Source organism: Colias philodice, chromosome 20 (genome assembly GCF_061535455.1).
Source record: "Colias philodice isolate Cphi_HAF_F1 chromosome 20, ilColPhil1 Martin Lab GWU primary, whole genome shotgun sequence".
Classification (NCBI taxonomy): domain Eukaryota; kingdom Metazoa; phylum Arthropoda; class Insecta; order Lepidoptera; family Pieridae; genus Colias; species Colias philodice.
Window position 1 is genome coordinate 2,889,374 of NC_143105.1, and position 18,419 is coordinate 2,907,792.

At 32.8% G+C, this 18,419-nt stretch overlaps 1 protein-coding gene and 1 long non-coding RNA gene across 4 annotated transcripts in view; both read right to left on the reverse strand.

Annotated features, from left to right (window-relative positions):
* LOC149479319 (uncharacterized) overlaps positions 1–192 on the reverse strand; it is a 267,645-nt gene extending 267,453 nt beyond the window's left edge. Inside the window, exon 1 of the long non-coding RNA XR_016317212.1 lies at positions 17–192. This is a non-coding gene — a long non-coding RNA (uncharacterized LOC149479319). The remainder of the gene's footprint in view (positions 1–16) is intronic.
* Positions 193–3,330: 3,138 nt separating this feature from the next.
* Positions 3,331–18,419, reverse strand: part of LOC149479326 (atrial natriuretic peptide receptor 1) — a 136,494-nt gene continuing 121,405 nt past the window's right edge. For all 3 annotated transcript variants that reach the window (XM_089707921.1, XM_089707925.1, XM_089707922.1), the window contains exons 15-20: positions 17,294–17,459; positions 15,585–15,734; positions 14,770–14,962; positions 11,182–11,356; positions 6,287–6,477; positions 3,331–5,113 (exon numbers count right to left, since the gene is read on the reverse strand). In XM_089707921.1, the coding sequence (XP_089564047.1) occupies positions 4,529–5,113; positions 6,287–6,477; positions 11,182–11,356; positions 14,770–14,962; positions 15,585–15,734; positions 17,294–17,459 (1,460 nt within the window). In that variant the 3' untranslated portion in view covers positions 3,331–4,528. The remainder of the gene's footprint in view (positions 5,114–6,286; positions 6,478–11,181; positions 11,357–14,769; positions 14,963–15,584; positions 15,735–17,293; positions 17,460–18,419) is intronic.

The window sequence follows — 18,419 nt, forward strand, 5'->3', positions numbered from 1 at the left end:
CACAAATACGGCAAACAAATATTAAAAAAGACGTGTGGCACTCGGGGACTGCCGCGGTAAAGCTATTGCATGCTATGCCTTCAAGCCACACCTCCGCGCCCATCGGAGTGGGGAGCGTGAGGTTTTTCGTTACTAAATTTCTGGATTCGGTCCCCGCGCTCAAGGCCCGCGATAGAAGCTATGCAATAGTTTAAAAAAATGCATAAAATTTTTGATGTACATACCTACTCAATTTGTTAACACAGGATTTATCTGTCTAGTACTTAAAAAGGTTTTTGAGGCACATAATATACACATAAACCTTCACGTTGTAAGGATAAACTTTTGGAACAAGAAATAATTGAAGATGATATTATCTTATGCAAAAGTTTAAAGAGCTATTTGTTATGGAGTATATTTCGGATTTCTTTGTTTTCCGGTTGTTACTTCCTAAGAAAGTTAGGGTCTGAGAAATATTAAGTTAGAAAAGTAGAATTAAATTCAGCTTATATTTGTATTAATACAAAAGTTTACGTAGAGTTTACCTATATCATTTGTATACCTCACACTGTGCCTGTTGATTATTCATGTAACATGGCATGGCAAAATGCCATAATTGGCTGAAAAATAAAATTGTATTTTTGATAATTAATGTTACTCATAAGAGGTGGCTACCACAGGCCGAAAACATCGACCCATGCTTAATAAGAATAAGAGACCCTATCTTAATAGTTAATACTATTATAAAGGCGAAAGTTTGTATGGATGTTTTTTACTCTTTCACGTAAAAACTACTGAACCGATTACAATGAAATTTAGCACACATATAGAGGGTAGCTTGGATTAACACATAGGATAGGTTTTATCCCGGAAATCCCACGGGAACGGGAACTATGCGGGTTTTCCTTTGAAAATGCGGGCGAAGCCGCGGGCGGAAATCTAGTATAATATATCTAATAATGGCAAAAAGTCGCAGGTTAAAAACCCGCCTAGTGATCCAATGTTTTCTATTCTATAAAAAAAATAAGAACTTTATGATACATACTCTCGTAGAAGGTGTCGATCTGGAGCATTTTCCGGTCATGTCGAGTTTATGCCTCGTATAACTTGCCTGTGTGTATAGATAACACCTGTTTGCACTTTTCTGTGTACACAATTTACGTGGTTTTGTCTATATAAACGTTAACCTATGTTGAATTTGATGATGAGATTATATTTCATACGTCTTTTCTACGCCATATTTTAGGCTTTGAAAAGTTGTGTAGCAATATTAGAATATTTAAAAAGAGCTCTTTCTTCTTATTAGGAACTAAACAGAATTTTGTTGTGTTATTTTGTCCTCACGCAAGTTACGGTTAAGTTATTTTTCTTGATTATCGTAAAAGAAATCCATGTTGAAACTTCAGAATATTTCAATACATATAATATGACTAGTTGTGCCTGTGTAATTTTTCAAATCGGACCCGAGATTAGCGCGTTCATATAGAAAAAGCTTTTTTAAAATAGGTTTTCGTTATATTATCATCTTTATGTTTTCAATCATTCTCCAATATTCGATACGAGTATATCGGATAAGCTTAATTTAATTTACTCTCATTTGATTAAATTCCAATTTACATCTCATTCGAATGGAAACGACACTTAATGAATTTTCAGATAATTAAATGGGGTTTGTATACGGTATTTGTTTGCAATGTAAATAATTAGCGGGATCGTGTTATTTGTTGAGGCAGTATTGTTTATTTCAATATTATTATATAGTACTAGATTTCCGCCCGCGGCTTCGCCCGCGTTTTCAAAGGAAAACCAGCATAGTTCCTGTTCCCGTGGGATTTCCGGGATAAAACCTATCCTATGTGTTAATCCAAGTTACCCTCTATATGTGTACTAAATTTCATTGTAATCGGTTCAGTAGTTTTTACGTGAAAGAGTAACAAACAACCATACATCCATAGTACAAACTTTCGCCTTTATTAGATCTTATCTTATCTTAGTATTAAGATAAGATTAAGATTTCGATTTATTTTCATTATAAATTTTGTAGATTAATGAATTATTTATGTATTGTTATTTTTCATTGAATAGTGATGAAGTAAACTATTCAATTGATAATATTTACTTATAAAGAGAGTTATTTATTAATTGTATGTATGTAGATAAGTATTGTTATTTTTCAATCGGGAGAGTGGTGAACATACTGTTATAAGTTCGAATAAACTATATTTTGTTTTGATGTTAAAGAGAATGTAACTTTTAAAAGAGAATTATGTATAGCAGTCTATAATCCATACTAATAATATAAATGCGAAAGTAACTCTGTCTGGCTGTCTATTACTCAATCACGCCTAAACTACTGAACCAATTTTCATGAAATTTGGTATGGAGATATTTTGATACCCGAGAAAGGACATAGGCTACTTTTTATCCCGGGAAAATGACGCAATCCCGGAAATCCAACGGGAACGGGAACTATGCGGGTTTTTCTTTGACTGCGCGGGCGAAGCCGCGGGCGGAAACCTAGTAATATAATAAAGCCTTCATTACATACCTTTTGTTTCATTGTATTTTGTTAATTTAATTTAGACATTTACAATTCTGTCACAAAAAACGTGAACGGATGACCGATTTTTATGAATTTTTCGTACATTCCATAGTTTTAAGAATTAATCTAAAGCTATTTGATAAGTTTGTACTAGCAGAACTTTTCGTCAAAATCAACTGAATAAATAAATTTTCATGTAATAGTTGCAAGGAATGGATTAAACTTGCTTACAATAGGAAGACGTGAACGGTGGCAAGAGAGGCCTTTGGACAGCTGTCATGGCTGAATAAAAAAAAAAATAATATCTATACTAATATTACAAAGCTTACTAATATTATAAAGCTGAAGAGTTTGTTTGTTTGAACGCTCTAATCTCAGGAACTACTGGTCCAATTTGAAAAAATATTTCGGTGTTAGATAGCCCTTTTATCGAGGAAGGCTATAGGCTATATATCATCACCCTAAGACCAACAGGAGCGGAGAAATGCGGGTGAAACCGAGGGGCACAGTAGTTAGATAAGGTAAAATAAATAAAACAAAACCATCTCACACTGTCTATTGAACGTTTTAAAAACATTTATTTTTACATTTATAATAATTATTACACTTAAATCACAAAAAGGTAAAATTACCGTAATAAATAAATCTTAATATATACATAGTCTCATTACTTAGAAAGTAAATAAATACTAGATAATTAAGTACTGTCATATTAAGTTTTGATTCACTACGGCGCTGCTATAAAAAAAAATCAAATTATATAAAAATATGCAGATTGAAAATCAAGTGTAAACAAAGAAAAGATGAAGAATATTTTTTATTACAATCCAAAAAATATCAAAATTGATCAGAATACATTGTTCTAAAATTTCAATAAAAATTTACAACACACGCCTTGAAATAAAATGTCATATTTTTTAAATTAATAACTAGTTAAATCAATATGGCATTAACCAGACTCACAAACTAATATTATTTTTTATTAAAGAAATACATACACCTGTTTCTATAGTTATGACGCTTATATTATTTATTTACATTTAAATATGTGTCACGAAGCAAAAACTATCGAAAATAAATCCATTAATTTGATGTAAATTAAAAATAAACAGCCATTTTTTATTATTTATCTATGTAATCGTCTCTTTGATTCAGTTGTTAATATTGACTGAAAGGTTTTAAGTTCAATTCTCGGCGGAAACTATAAAAACGATGGAAAATCTGTCCCTTACCCTACCATGGGACATGGGACTTCAGTTTTTTTGAAGTGAAACATCTTTCGAAAAAGAAGTTTCACTTCTGACACGTGTGCTCAGTACATACGTTCTTTTTTATATCAAGTTTGCTAGCAATTCGTTTTATTTAAGAATATTGTTTTTATTAGGCCAAAAAGACATTTTACTCAAATAAATTTCATCATAATAATATAACGACACTATACAATATAATTTTCAAAATTGAAACATTAATAATAACATCGATCTCTTCAAACATATTTACATTCGTTAAAAACACTTAAGTACTAAAAATATTAATACGCACTGACTACGATTTATTTAGACCAGACGGCAATAATGCCAAATATACCCTAGTTTAAGATTGACTAATAGTGTATTTACAATTTTATTCCTATTACAATAGAGTCGAAAATAAGTCTACACATCTTTCATTTCCTGTAGTATGTCATGGTAAGTTACCATTCCTTTGTCAAAATTTCTAACACGTTGTAAAATGTATAGAGAACTATCTCTAAAACTGTGGTATCTACTAAGATACCACAGTTTTTGAAAGCATCAGAAAAAAGACTGAGACATTTTTTGTTAGACCGAAAAACTACCGTCATTATTTTCTACAGAGAGAAAGAGCTTTAGCTCTCTGATACATTTAAATTCCCATCTAAATATCAGTACATTATCTACTTCTATAAGAGGGCTATCGTCTAATACATGTCACTATCTTAATATACATATAAGAAAGTCACAGTCACAAATCCTAAAGTTCATTCACTCACACAACCGAATCATTGGGCTTATCTGTTTTGGACAATAAAGGAACACTGCTATAGTCCTTAAGACACTGGTTCCCCTTCTTGATTCCGTTGTCGAACGAATTAGCTGTCGCCAATTTAGGCAACCAGTTATTATTCCCTATTTTCGACAAATGGTTAATCGAATTTAGTTGACAATCCTTCAGTTTGACTTTCGGATGGCTGTTCTGATTCACAGAATTGTGGTTCAAGGAATTCACGTTCAAAGATATGGAGTTTGTGACGCTGAATTTATCCGTGTCTTCATTGTGGTCGCCATTAGCAACCGGTTCTGTTGGATCGGATAGTTGCCTTTGCATTTTGACCACTTGGAGCAACGGTTGTGCTTCTTTCTCCAATTTCATGACATCAGTCTTTTGTTGGATTATCCCAGAACCTCGTCGACTGGACGATCTTGAACTATTGTCCAATTTCTGCCTAAACGGGCTCAAGTGCGATAGAGATCCGCTATTGATTGATTGCGCCTGTAATTTAACTAAAGGTTTTTCCTTAGGCGCGGTCTCCAATTCGCCCAACAACCAATACGTGACTAGAATTCCCTTGCCCTAAAACAAAAAGGAATGTTACTTGCGAATATGCTAATTTGAGAAACTTTTATTGGTGTCTATTGGTGAGATTCGTTGATAGCCTAAACAAATAAATACGCAAAAAATATTCAGAGGCATTTTGCGAGGAAAAAAGCTTGATTTAATTTATTTTCGTGCGAGAGATATTTTTAGTGTCTAGAAGATAAATATTTTCGAGTTCCAATTATTATAATCTGCGAGTGAATTACGAAAGTCTAGCGATATATACAATGGCTTAACAAATTCAAGGCACGCAAGATTAATGCATTTCATATTCTCTTCATTTTGATCACGCTTCGCCATTTTTATGGTTATTCAGCGTTAAATAGCAATCAAGATTATGTAAATTTACATTTTGTAATAAAAATACATATTTGTTCAGGGAAATTGGAGACTAAGCTTTCTAGTGTATATCAGATCGCTTTTGTTAAAAAGTTATTTCATACCTATTTTGAGTATGAAATAATTTGAAATTAAGGACACTGTCAATACTCGAAAATAAATTATTAAATACACAAACTTAGTTTAATGGGGAATGGGATGTGAGCAATTAATAACAAAGCAAATCTACCAACGAATCATACCAACTTTCTAGATCATTCCAAGTTCAAAAAGACGTTGTGTTTTGATAACGTAAATAATACACTATAATATTGTTTTTAAGCATAATATTCAGTATAGTAATCCATATTAATATTATAAATGCGAAAGTAACTCTGTCTGTCTGTCTGTTACTCAATCACGCCTTAACTATTGATCCAATTTGCATGAAATTTGGTATAGAGATATTTTGATACCCGAGAATGGACATAGACTACTTTTTACCCCGGGACATAGAATAGGTTTTATCCCGTAAATCCCACGGGAACGGGAACTATGCGGGTTTTTCTTTGACTGCACGGGCGAAGCCGCGGATGGAAAGCTAGTAACTTATAAAGCCATTGAGTTACTATGTACTACGTACTAGAGAGGGCATCGCTACTAGACTATTTGTAACACGAGTTAGAGCCAACGTCTCAAACATCGCTTATATCTGACTATCTATAACTAATTTTGTTCGTGGTGTAGTAATAATACCTCAATGTATACAGCTTATATTTTTGGACAAAATGTACAATACTCGAATATATATATATATCCACTTTTACGTACCTTCATAGCAACCTCTCCCCTACACTCCAATTTGAACGTCCCAAATGTATCGAGCAAAGCTTTAGTGGTAGGAGAGACATGGATCTTCAGAGCTTCCCCATTAGACTCCATCCTGGATGCTGTGTTCACTGTATCTCCGAAGAGACAGTATCTTGGCATCTTCAAACCGACTACACCGGCTACGCAAGGGCCTAAGAAAATAAGTTTTTATAGATTAATAAATTTTAGATTATGTATAGCAAATTTAGATGTTATTCTACCTTCATTTATATTACTATTATTCATATAATAAAACAAAGTCGCTTTGTATGTCCCTATGGTTGTTTAAATCTTTAAAAGTACGCAACGGATTTTGACGTGTTTTTTAATATATAGAGTGATTCTCGAGGGAGGGTTGAGTATAAAATCGATTAAGTTCTCGAAAAAGCGAGTGAAGCCCCGGCCAAAAGCTTGTATCAATAAAAATGAAAGTCTAGGTAGTATTCACAGTGGAGCATACGTAGTTTAAGAAAATCTATTGTTAAAAAGTCAACCTAACAATAATAAATATATAATTATGATAAATAAGAATTAAGGTACTATGTACAAATTAAATATAAAAAAAAGTGTGTGCGTGTAACCTTTACGCGCGATTGAAGTAAAACTTCTTTGGCGTTGACGACATATATCACTGAAATGATTAAATATTAACTTAAATAAATAAATATTATATTATAATTTAATTATATTTATTATTCATGTGCTTTACAAAGATTATTTAAATGTTATATTAATATTATTCATTCGAAACAGGTAATTGAATGTCATCATAATTTCTTACGTACGAAATTATAGGTTTGTGGTAACTACACTGGTCATCAAAAAAATCGACCCACCTACACTATGTTTGCTATTTATCGATTATTTCACATTTAAGTCGTCTTATATTGTTGTATTTTGTTGTAAGGGTCTGATAACATGCTAATCATTATGTTTGTCGTAAATTTTACTGCACTTAATGATTCTTAACAAATTTTTATACAGAAATACTGTACAGTGTTGATTTGACGGTTTACGGCGGGACAAATTATGCCCGTGTTCCCAGTTCAAAAATGACTTTTTTCGGGATCTCTTATTCATAACGTTAAGTTTAATAATTGATGCTGTAGTTTTGATAAATTTTGTCTCAAAATAATGGATACTACTGTAGCTGAGGGGGCCCAAACTGTGGCTCTACTAAAACAGGGGTTACGTCAACTTGCTGTGGCTAAAAACTAAAATCTGAGCTGTTTTGCAGTTCGATGAGTTTACCAAAGGTTTCTAGAGACTGGGCAGTATCGATGAAAATATTGATCTGCAAGAAATAGGGCGGCACCTCAAAGGGACGACCCCTAGATAATGAAATCAACTCTACAAAATCGACATCTGTCTGGTGTAGATCTCTAGTGACGCCTGCGTGAAGATAAGGAGGTGGGTATAAATGACAGAACTGTTAGAAGAAGACTTAAGGAGTAGAACCTAAGACCACACAAGCCAGAAACATGGCCACAATCAGCCACAGCTCATCGACAAACCAGACTTCAATTGACTCGAAATCACGTAAACTGGACTATAGGCCAATGGGAGTGAGTACTTTTGAGTGACAAGATGCAAATGACTTTATATGGTGCTGATAGACGTCTTTATGTCATGCGATGACCAGATGAACGATTTGTTCAGTGCTAGGTAGGAGAAACGGTCGATTATGATGGAGGCTCTGTAAAGTTCTAGAGTGGCATTTCTTTGACAAGGCGCACGGAGCTTGACGATAAAAAGATGCTCATTAAATGCTGTTCAATACATTACCGAGGTTTTGGACTATCATATGGTGTAATATGCCGGCTGAATCTGCAAAAACATTGAGTCTATGCATGATAATGCTCGGAAACACGTAGAGCGAATCGTGATCCAGTATTTAGAAGAGGTCCGCATTAGAGTTACACTCTGGTTAGCAAAAAGTCTCGATTTGAAACCTACAGAGCACATGTGGGACAATTAAAAAATAGAGCTTAGAGCTCGTAATTCAGCCCCTACAACAATAGGAGACCTGAAAACCGCCATGAGGGAAGAATGATAACGAATTCCTCAAGAGACCATCAAAATCTTGATTATTTCTTTAAAATGGTGAACGCAGGCTATCATTCCAGAAAGAAGAGAAAGTACTGAGTATAAATTCGAAGGAATCGTGATCATAAGTTTCATGATTACAAAATAAACTGCATTTGAAATTAAATAAAGAAAAAGCTGAAAATTGAGGATTTTGAACTTTATTCGAAATTGACATTTTTTTTTTATTATGTTAATGATTTTATGTGTTTATATTCGTGTAAATATGCATGTTTAATTAATCGGTTCAGTTTCCAAACAATTTTTTTCTTTAGTTTGTGAGAAAACCGCAATTTTCCGTAAAAATGCAGGTGGGTCGATTTTTTTGATGACCAGTGTATAATGTGAAACATAAATTTTACTCTCTAAATTTGCTACTTTTCTTGAAAATACAGCATCTATCGTTGTACCGAAACGCGTTGTTGAATGAAGTCGAGAAGTATTCATAGATAAATCAAATTTTTCTTCTAAAAAATCAATTAACGGCTGAGATTCCTGAGAGCGAAAAACAACATTAAAATCTCCAGTTAGAATCATCGGTAATTCATGATAATTACTATTTAAAAGTCGAGAACCTTCAATTGTGAAGTGAAGTAATTGCTGATGAATAAATTTTATGATATTTGTCAGGCTAGTATTTGTAGAAATATAAATAACAACGATAATCACAGGTTGGTCATTCGTATTAACACATCGAACCAAGGCGATGTCACCAATTTGTGAAACCTCATCGGAAATTTGTGATAATATAGTTGGTGAAATATTTTGAATTGGTGTTACATTGTTCAGTGTATCTGTAGATGAATGATATACAGCTACTCCACCAGCAGTTGAGTTGGGTCGTTTGTATTGGGTAACGCAATAAAAATTTTCAATAAGAATTTGTTCGTCATTTTTCATCCAAGTTTCGGAAAATAACAGCAATGTGGACCTTTTTAATACTTTATCATTCAGATCAGAAACATGAGCACGTAAACTTTGGCAGTTGAAGGAAAATAGTGTAATGTTACTCTCATTTACAAGGTTATATAATTCTTCCTGTTGTGTTATTAGGCGAGAATTTGAAAGTCTTTCAAATTCACACTGTAAATCAACTATTCCCCCTGGACGCTTTCTTCCATGATAAAATTTGTTGTCATCGGTGTTTGAGACAATGAACAATCCATTTATATCAGTTACTCGTGATAATGCTACATATAACAGCTGCTGACTGTGACTTTTATTGTATTCATAAACGATTTGATCAAAAGTACCACCTTGAGACTTATGTATTGTAAGCGCACAAGCAGATACTAATGGAAAGTGATTTCTCTTTGCAAATATTGTCTTATTTCTATTCATTGGTACAGATGACGATCTTCGTAAAATTGGGACTGCTGTTCTACTAATGTTTAGAGTTTGAATATGATGGGCAGCTTTTTTCCTAATTTTCTCTCCTATCTTACCAGGAAACTCAAGCCATTAGCGTATGATGTTATCACTGTCATCACGTTCAATATACACTAACTTTCCAACACAACCGTTGGCTAAGCCATCAGATACATCAATATTGGTTGTAATAATGTAAAATTTGTTAAGAACTAATATGATTTCATAAGGCGATCCTCCTGTATCAATAACTGACATTTTATGAAATTGTTGGCGTACATATGCTTCTTGTTCAACTGATTGACAACCTATATACATATCTGTTGCTATGGATACTACTTTGTCTTCAGCAATATTTAAAATAGATTGATTATAATCCGCAACATGTTTATTTTTATTTTTAATTTACTTATTTTAAAAGTAATAAATAAACAAGTATATTTAGAGATTTTCAAAAAATTTTGCAATTTAAAATAATGTTTTTAAAACTGTTGAATTTTTCATTCACTTTGCTATTCACAATAATTGATCCGTTTGAAAATTTGAAAATAAATAATCCTAATTGATTATGATATTTGCCACTAGCTGGCGTATAAGTCAAGAAGCGTGTAGTAACCAACCAATCAGAATTATTATTTTTAAATGGCGGAAACTACACAGACTATAGTAAGCGTTACTTCCGTCAGAAAAAAAATCTGAGTTACTCCCTAGTCGCGCCTAAAGAAGTTTTACTTCAATTAGGAACACATAAAATTTTGTTAAAATCATATAAATAGAGTCATGATTAAACATGAACATTATCATATTTTGTAACAACGTAGTGCGAAGTCAATCTGTATGTCCTTTGATATGCGTAACTAGGGAAAAATTTTACAAGACACATTTCCCTCATATTTTATACATTCAAAAGAACTTATTTGATATGAATAGCTTTTCATCAAAACAACGGCGTTTTATTTGTGACGCTTTACAATATATTCTTTGATGTTCGTACATTGTGATGTATATAATACTCTTTTACTCTTTATTTACTTAAAAATGTATAAATACTTTTTTATACTATGTTAAAAACAGCTTAGCTAAAGTAAGCTTTCGAGTTTTCACTTCCATTGTAATATTACTGATATTGTTATAATTTCGTTTTTAACATACAACTTTAAAATTAATTAAACATGCAATCATGTTCAACAAATTGATGATATCAATTTGTTGAATTAGTGATAACTAATTCAAGTGAAAACGTAAAAGACATAGTGCGTCACTTTCAGATCTATAGTTTTGTTATAAGTATTTAGTCTGAAATTAAGAGCCAAACAAATAATCATAAGGTATAAATAAATATATTTTTTTGTTAATAAGTATTTCTTATTTAAGTACACATAAGTTTTTTAAAAATAACTCACCAGAATGCAATCCGATCCTCAATTTCAACTGATCCTGCGGCCTATGCCGTATTCTGAAGCGTCGAACCGCGTCCAGCAAAGCTAGTGCCATGCGCGCGACTTCGCACGCGTGTCTCGTACCATTTCGTTCTGGTAGACCGGAGACTACCATGTATGCATCGCCTATGGTTTCCACCTGGGTAAAAAAGAAATAATATTGTGGTTTAGAAAAAAAAATCAAAAGGGTTATTAATTCTAAAAAAAATATGAGAACAATGGTTCAGAAAATATTTTTTCGTCAATAATTGGGTTATTACTTCAATGTTAAAAAGCGTTAAATAATACCTAATAAAAGCGTGTTCAAAAGATTTTTATGAAGAATGAAAGAAATAATCAAAATCGGTTCACCCAGTCTTCTGATGTTACAAACACACAGAATTACAGTAGAATTGAGAAACTCATCCTTCTTTTGAATTCGGTTGAAAAATAAGCTTTTATCTGAACAAAGGTTAAGTACCTCTCTACGCTTTATATTTCTATAAAAATTTCGCAGAAGGACATATAAATGTAGTTCTCTGAACTTTGATTTTATTTCTTCAATGTTTGATTCACCAAACATATTGTGATCGATTCTTGTTATTGTAACAGTAAATATTTTCTTAAAAATATGCTCCTCCTCGAAAGAATATTCTCGGAATTATATTGCTTAGGAGTAATTATCTTAAGTAAAATCACTACATAGTATAAAACAAAGTCGCTTTCTCTGTCCTATCTACGTATGCTTAAATCTTTAAAACTACGCAACGGATTTTGATGCGGTTTTTTTAAATAGATAGAGTGATTCAAGAGGAAGGTTTTAGTAATTATTATGTTTTAGATAAAGCGGGAGAAGCCGCGGGCGGAAAGCTAGTAAATAATACAATGTCAATCACAAGCATTTTAATCACTACATTTCTAAAAATATTTATCATTCAATATTCAGGCATCCAAATTGAACAGAATAAAAAATAATCTCAAAAGTTTAATTTTAATCTTATATATAAAATTCTCGTGTCACAATGTTAGTCTGCATACTCCTCCGAGACGGGTGGACCGATTCTCATGAAATTTTCTGTGCATATCGGGTAAGTCTGAGATAGTAATATATAATATATTTTAACTACTAAAACATCGATTTATTATACAACTTTTCAACCATAGATATTTAAAAACTGGCTTCACCAATTGTAAACGAAACGCTTAAGTAATTGCAAATGCTGCACTTAACAATTTCCTGCGGGAGAGATGCGGCTCCAATATCGGCTAATGTATGAAATGATATCTTCCGATTCACTGATGAACGCTTCGATAAAATAAAATATTTGTTAAAATATATTTCAATAATTTTATTGTATGAAATTGCAGTCTCTAGAAAATCATGCTTGATTAAATGTGTGTATTTATTGAAAACCATGTTAGTTTAACAAATCCATGATAATACGATACAATTTAGAAATTAATATACACTGTAAATCTACTACAATGTGAATGTACCTATATTATGTCATAGTGGTTATGCTTTGTATCAATATCTCCAGTATTACAGACAATATATTATGTATTACTAGCTTACCGCCCGCGGCTTCGCCCACTTTGTCTAAAACCTAATAAATTATATCCTAAAACCTTCCTCTTGAATCACTCGTTCTATTAAAAAAAAACCGCATCAAAATCCGTTGCGTAGGTTTAAAGATTTAAGCATACAAAAGGACATAGGGACAGAGAAAGCGACTTTGTTTTATACTATGTAGTGATGTATAATACAGACGATATAAAAAGATAACTGTATAACTCAATTTGCTGCTTATTCATACCAACAGCAAAAAATCTGCAAATCTTTTCACAACAAACAAACAACGCAAATTACATCAGCCAGTCCAAGTCCAATCCTCTTTCACATATTCATCATAAAATAATTGAAACATAACGCAATCCCGAGAGAGTTTGAATGAAAAGTATATTTCAGTTTGTTATTGATTCAAGGATTCGCGAATGGATTAGAATACTAAACACATATATGTACTTACTTGTGATTTGACGAAATTAGCACGTAGAAATTATATATTAATGAAGGAATGAATACAGTACCTAATACATCACTACATAGTATAAAACAAAGTCGCTTTCTCTGACCCTATGTCCTTTTGTATGCTTTAATCTTTAAAACTACGCAACGGATTATGATGCAGTTTTTTAATAGATAGAGTGATTCTCAAGGAAGGTTTTAGTATATAATTTATTAGGTTTTAGACAAAGCGAGCGAAGCCGCAGGCGGAAAGTTAGTTTGTTTATATCTATAACTTATAAAATAGGTGTGAAATCCGTAAAAAAATACCTATTAATATTGCTGTAGTAGGTACTAAATATCTCGATAGGTAGGTATAATATTTACACAACTGAGCGCATATTCAAATATCATGCAAAAACACAGATAAGTCTCTATAACATTACGCTCATTTCAGGCAATTTCAACAAAAAGGTCACAAGACCTTTGTAATACAAGACCTACAACTTGATCCCTGTGACATATAGACTGCGAGACACCAGGGAGGTCAACATAACTGGTCTTCAACATTTTCGCATCAAATTTTACTAATATAAAATGAAAGTTTGTATGTTGTTTTGTTACTTCTTTACGCAAAAACTGCTTAATTTTCGTGGAGCTTGGCACACATATAGACGAGTTAGTATTTTTATCCCGAAAATCTCACGAGAACGGGAACTATGCAAATGACTACGCGGGCGAAGCTGCGGCGAAAAGCAAGTATTATATAATATTAAATTGTCATGTCTAACACAATGATATTATATAGCATTGGCAAGCCGAAATGTGGCTATTTATTATTATCCACAATTCACTTTCGTTGTCTCTTTTTCGCTCACGATAATTGAATCATGCCATCTTCCTTTGACGTTTAAATACATAGTTGAATTTTACATAGATAGGTTACTAAAATGGAATTTAGGTAACATATCTTCTTGTATAGTTTTTCTTCATATTCTCGTTTCAACTCATTTGTTTTTCCATGGCGTTGAACATTTGTTGTGAATCGATTACTTGTCTTGAAGACGTGACATACTTGTACACAATGGTTCTTATATATATAACGTATAGAAATATATGTTTGTTTTTAAAATACAATAGTCTAATCAACTAATATTATTTGCATCAAATTGATTAAATTATTGATAATAAGAGCTCCATAAATTACCTGGAAAATTCTGCAATTTCAAACTGTTGATTAAATTATAATTCTATAAGCAACATTCTATCCAGTTTAACTATTTTTTTTTCTACTGAACGTGTTTTAATAAGTTTAGTACTAAAATTGTTTAATGGAAAAAAAATTGGTTGTCTGTAAAGTCGGTTTACTGACGATAGTTGAACGTGACAACGTCCGATTGTGCTTCTTTGTCGCTCGTTCCGCGCTCTCGCTTGCGCTTCAAGCCTTACATGGAACGCCTCAGAGCGAGGTAACGCCGCATGAGTCATGATTTTTCGTGCGTGCAGCCGGCTCTATCGAATTATAAGACGTTGTCACGTCAATAAAAAATAAAGATAACACCAACCTTATAAACATCATAGTTCTCGACAATCGAATCGAAACACGTATACAGATCGTTGAGCAGATCGACGACTTGCATCGGCGTGGAGGACGCAGAGAGCGCGGTGAAGCCAACTATGTCGGAGAAGTATATGGTCACTTGTTCGAACGTTTCTGCTACTACGGACTGCCCGTTGATTAGCTGTGATGCTACTGACCTGAGGGATAAATATAAGTCAAGAAAGTGTCTTGGGTGAAATTTTTTGGGTTAATTATCTGGATTAAATCTATTTATAACAATATTATGAAGCTGAAGAGTTTGTTTGTTTTTTTGAACGCGCTTACTGGTCCGATTTGAAAAATTATATCGGTGTTAGATAACCCATTCATCGAGGAAGGCTATAGGGTACATATCATCACGCTAAGACCAACTGGAGCGGAGCCATGCGGGTGAAACCTTGGAGCTCGGCTAGTAACTTATATCCTTAAATGGATTTAAGTAATACATATAATAAAGCTTCGCCAAAAATTACCCGAGATAAAATAGCAAATGTGACTCGGTAAAGTAGCTATCTAATGGTTAAATATTTATTTTGATTGAGGCGTATTTTTTAAATTTACATCAAACAATTCAAAGCACAAATCTCTACAATAAGAAGAATTCTGGGGTAGGTATATTACAAAAGTTACCATTACTCATTTTACAAATAAAAAAACAAACAGAGAACATGGCAAGGGATAATTTTTTCATCATCAGGAAGTTTAAAAAAAAGATTACATATTAAAACGACACACTTAGTGCCATATCAATAACACCAGAAATCAAATACAAGAACGTACTTAGGCAGTAACTGATACAGCAGTTCTTCACATTTCTTCTTTTCCTCCAAATAGTCTTGCGTCCTCTCGCTGACTAGAGACTCCAAATTATTGGCGTATTGTTCCATACGAGACAGCAGATTGTCTAGGATGTTGCTGCTCTCTTGTGACCTAGAAATAAAATGCAATATAAATAACAATAATGGGACAGGGAGCAAACAAATAAGTGAATGACAACATATGGCAAGAATAGAGCATCATCATCTTAACCACGACTATTCTGTCAAAATCCCACGACTAAGAAGATATACTATGTAGTTATTATACACGCAATATATAAATTTTGATCGCCCATTATTGGCGTAACTTTATACCAACAATAGTAACTGTAGGCCAGTTTTAGAGTCTATACGTATTGTCTTAAACCAATTTGTTCATCTATTATAACGTACAATAGCTATAAATTCAAGAATTTGCAACTCTGAATGAAATATGGTGAACTACCATAAGTATTGAAACTGTCAAGAATCTGAACATACTCCTTCTTAAAGTTACTAAAACGTAAGTTTCTTCCAAACTTGGTTCGTGTATTAAAATCTCTTTTGGTTCATCAGCCACAGTATGCAAACTTTAAAAATTTTCTTCCACAGATGCATTTCATATCCTGAAACTTAACGGACTGTGAAATCCTAAATCGAATAAAGTTTGAAAGTAAAACCTAAGTTCTGATTTACTACAAGACTATTACTATTGGATCTATTGCACGCCTCATAAGCGAAGCGTTGAGGTGGGTACTACTGTCACTTCGCGCAAAACATCTGATTTTTCAAACTTAAAATGTCTTTATGTATCATACATTGCACTTGTAAGATAATACATACACACACATATTAAGAAAAAACACTATTTTTAACGTTCATGATATTTTTGATGTCATTTTTGTTATTTAAACTAGTTAAAAAACAGTTTAAAAAAGTTCTGTCTTGGACGTCCGTGTGTCTGTATGTGCGGATCCTTTTTCTTGTTAACACGATAGCGACCGAAATACTTTACTAATCGAGTCTTTTTTTTTCTCTTACGCTTGAGTATGCTCAGGAATAGAACCCTTTCATTTTTCAGGGTCTGATTCGATGTGGTTTAATTGTTATTAAATAAACAAAAATAATAATTAATAAATATTTATTTAAAAAAAATTATGAGGCGTGCACTTTTGGATTTTCCAAATTTTTATGTATTTTCACTTATTACAGTCATAAATAATATGTCCTTATTTTTAAAGAAAGGACGGCAACGAACCTCCAGTGCTAATAGTGTTTATAGCGTTAGTAACCACATAGCATCACTGTTAATTTTTGTCTTGTTCTACTACAATAAAAATAGTCTAACCATTGCTCTAAAGTTGTTCAAACGGCATTTTATAAAACATTAATTGAATTTAGCACCTTATTTCGACGTAGTAATGTTCAAAGTCTATTATAATGCTCATAACAAAACTCTACCTAATAGACACGCTGGCAGAGTTTTTTTTTTGGGATAATTTTGCCTTGATTTTAATTTTAAATCTAATTTACTACTTTTAAACTTATTTTTCGCATGTTGAGTTTACCAATAAGTGTGGTTTTACATTGGCCTTATAATTTTGTATGTGAATTTTCTGTAATGTAAACAAACGTTGGTAGACCTAAATAAATAAATAAATCTTGTTTATATTAATACATCAATGAACATACTTATTTAACCGTCGTATAGCGTGTTTCAAGTGACCAAAGTCAGGTCTCTCCGTAGGGTCCTCCGCCCAACATCGGCGCATGAGTTCTGTCGCATCGTCTGCTTCACAAGATCGGTGATGGGTTGTGTTTGGACGCATACCACTACTGATCACGGCTTCTATGATTTCTGTAAGAAAATTGTGTGTAATATTATATTGTAACTAATTATTATCTATCTATACTAATATATAAAGCTGAAGAGTTTGTTCGTTTGAACGCGCTAATCTCAAGAACTATACTCGTCCGATTTGAAAAAATATTTCGGTGTTAGATAGCCCATTTAACGAGGAAGACTATAGGCTTCACGCTAAGACCAACAGACCAACCAACACACGTGGTAGGTATGTTTCTTATATAAGGAGCAAATAACTGCGATGCCTGCTATGAAAAAATTACAAGCTTTCACTGTTAAAATCTGAGTCGTAGTTTTAAGGTTAAGCTAGTCACCTACAAGCTGTCTACTTCTTAGCCCATTTATAAAACAAGGAAAGGAGAACATTTCTAGAATCCTGATATAGTAAAAATTTTGAATTGATTTTTTTTTACAATTTTAATTATCTTAATAACAATCCTTATCTAACAACGGTAGTAAAAAGTTACATTTATTAAATCTTCTTATATATAAAAATGAATCGCAAAATGTGTTGGTAAGCGCATAACTCGAGAACGGCTGAACCGATTTCGATAATTCTTTTTTTATTATATTCCTTGAAGTACGAGGATGGTTTTTATGTAGAGAAAACGTAAACATGTACCACGGGCGAAGCCGGGGCGGACCGCTAGTCTTATACATAAAAATGAATCGCAAAATGTGTTGGTAAGCGCATAACTCGAGAACGGCTGAACCGATTTCGATAATTATTTTTTTATTATATTCCTTGAAGTACGAGGATTGGTTTTTATGTAGAGAAAACGTAAATATGTACCACGGGCGAAGCCGGGGCGGACCGCTAGTAGTAAATATTATTACTTGCAGAATTTATGTTTTTCAGATGAATTCCAGGTATAAGAGATGCCATACATAATCTCATATACACAGAACATAAACGAAAACTCATCATAAAAATAAATAAATGCCACATTTTAG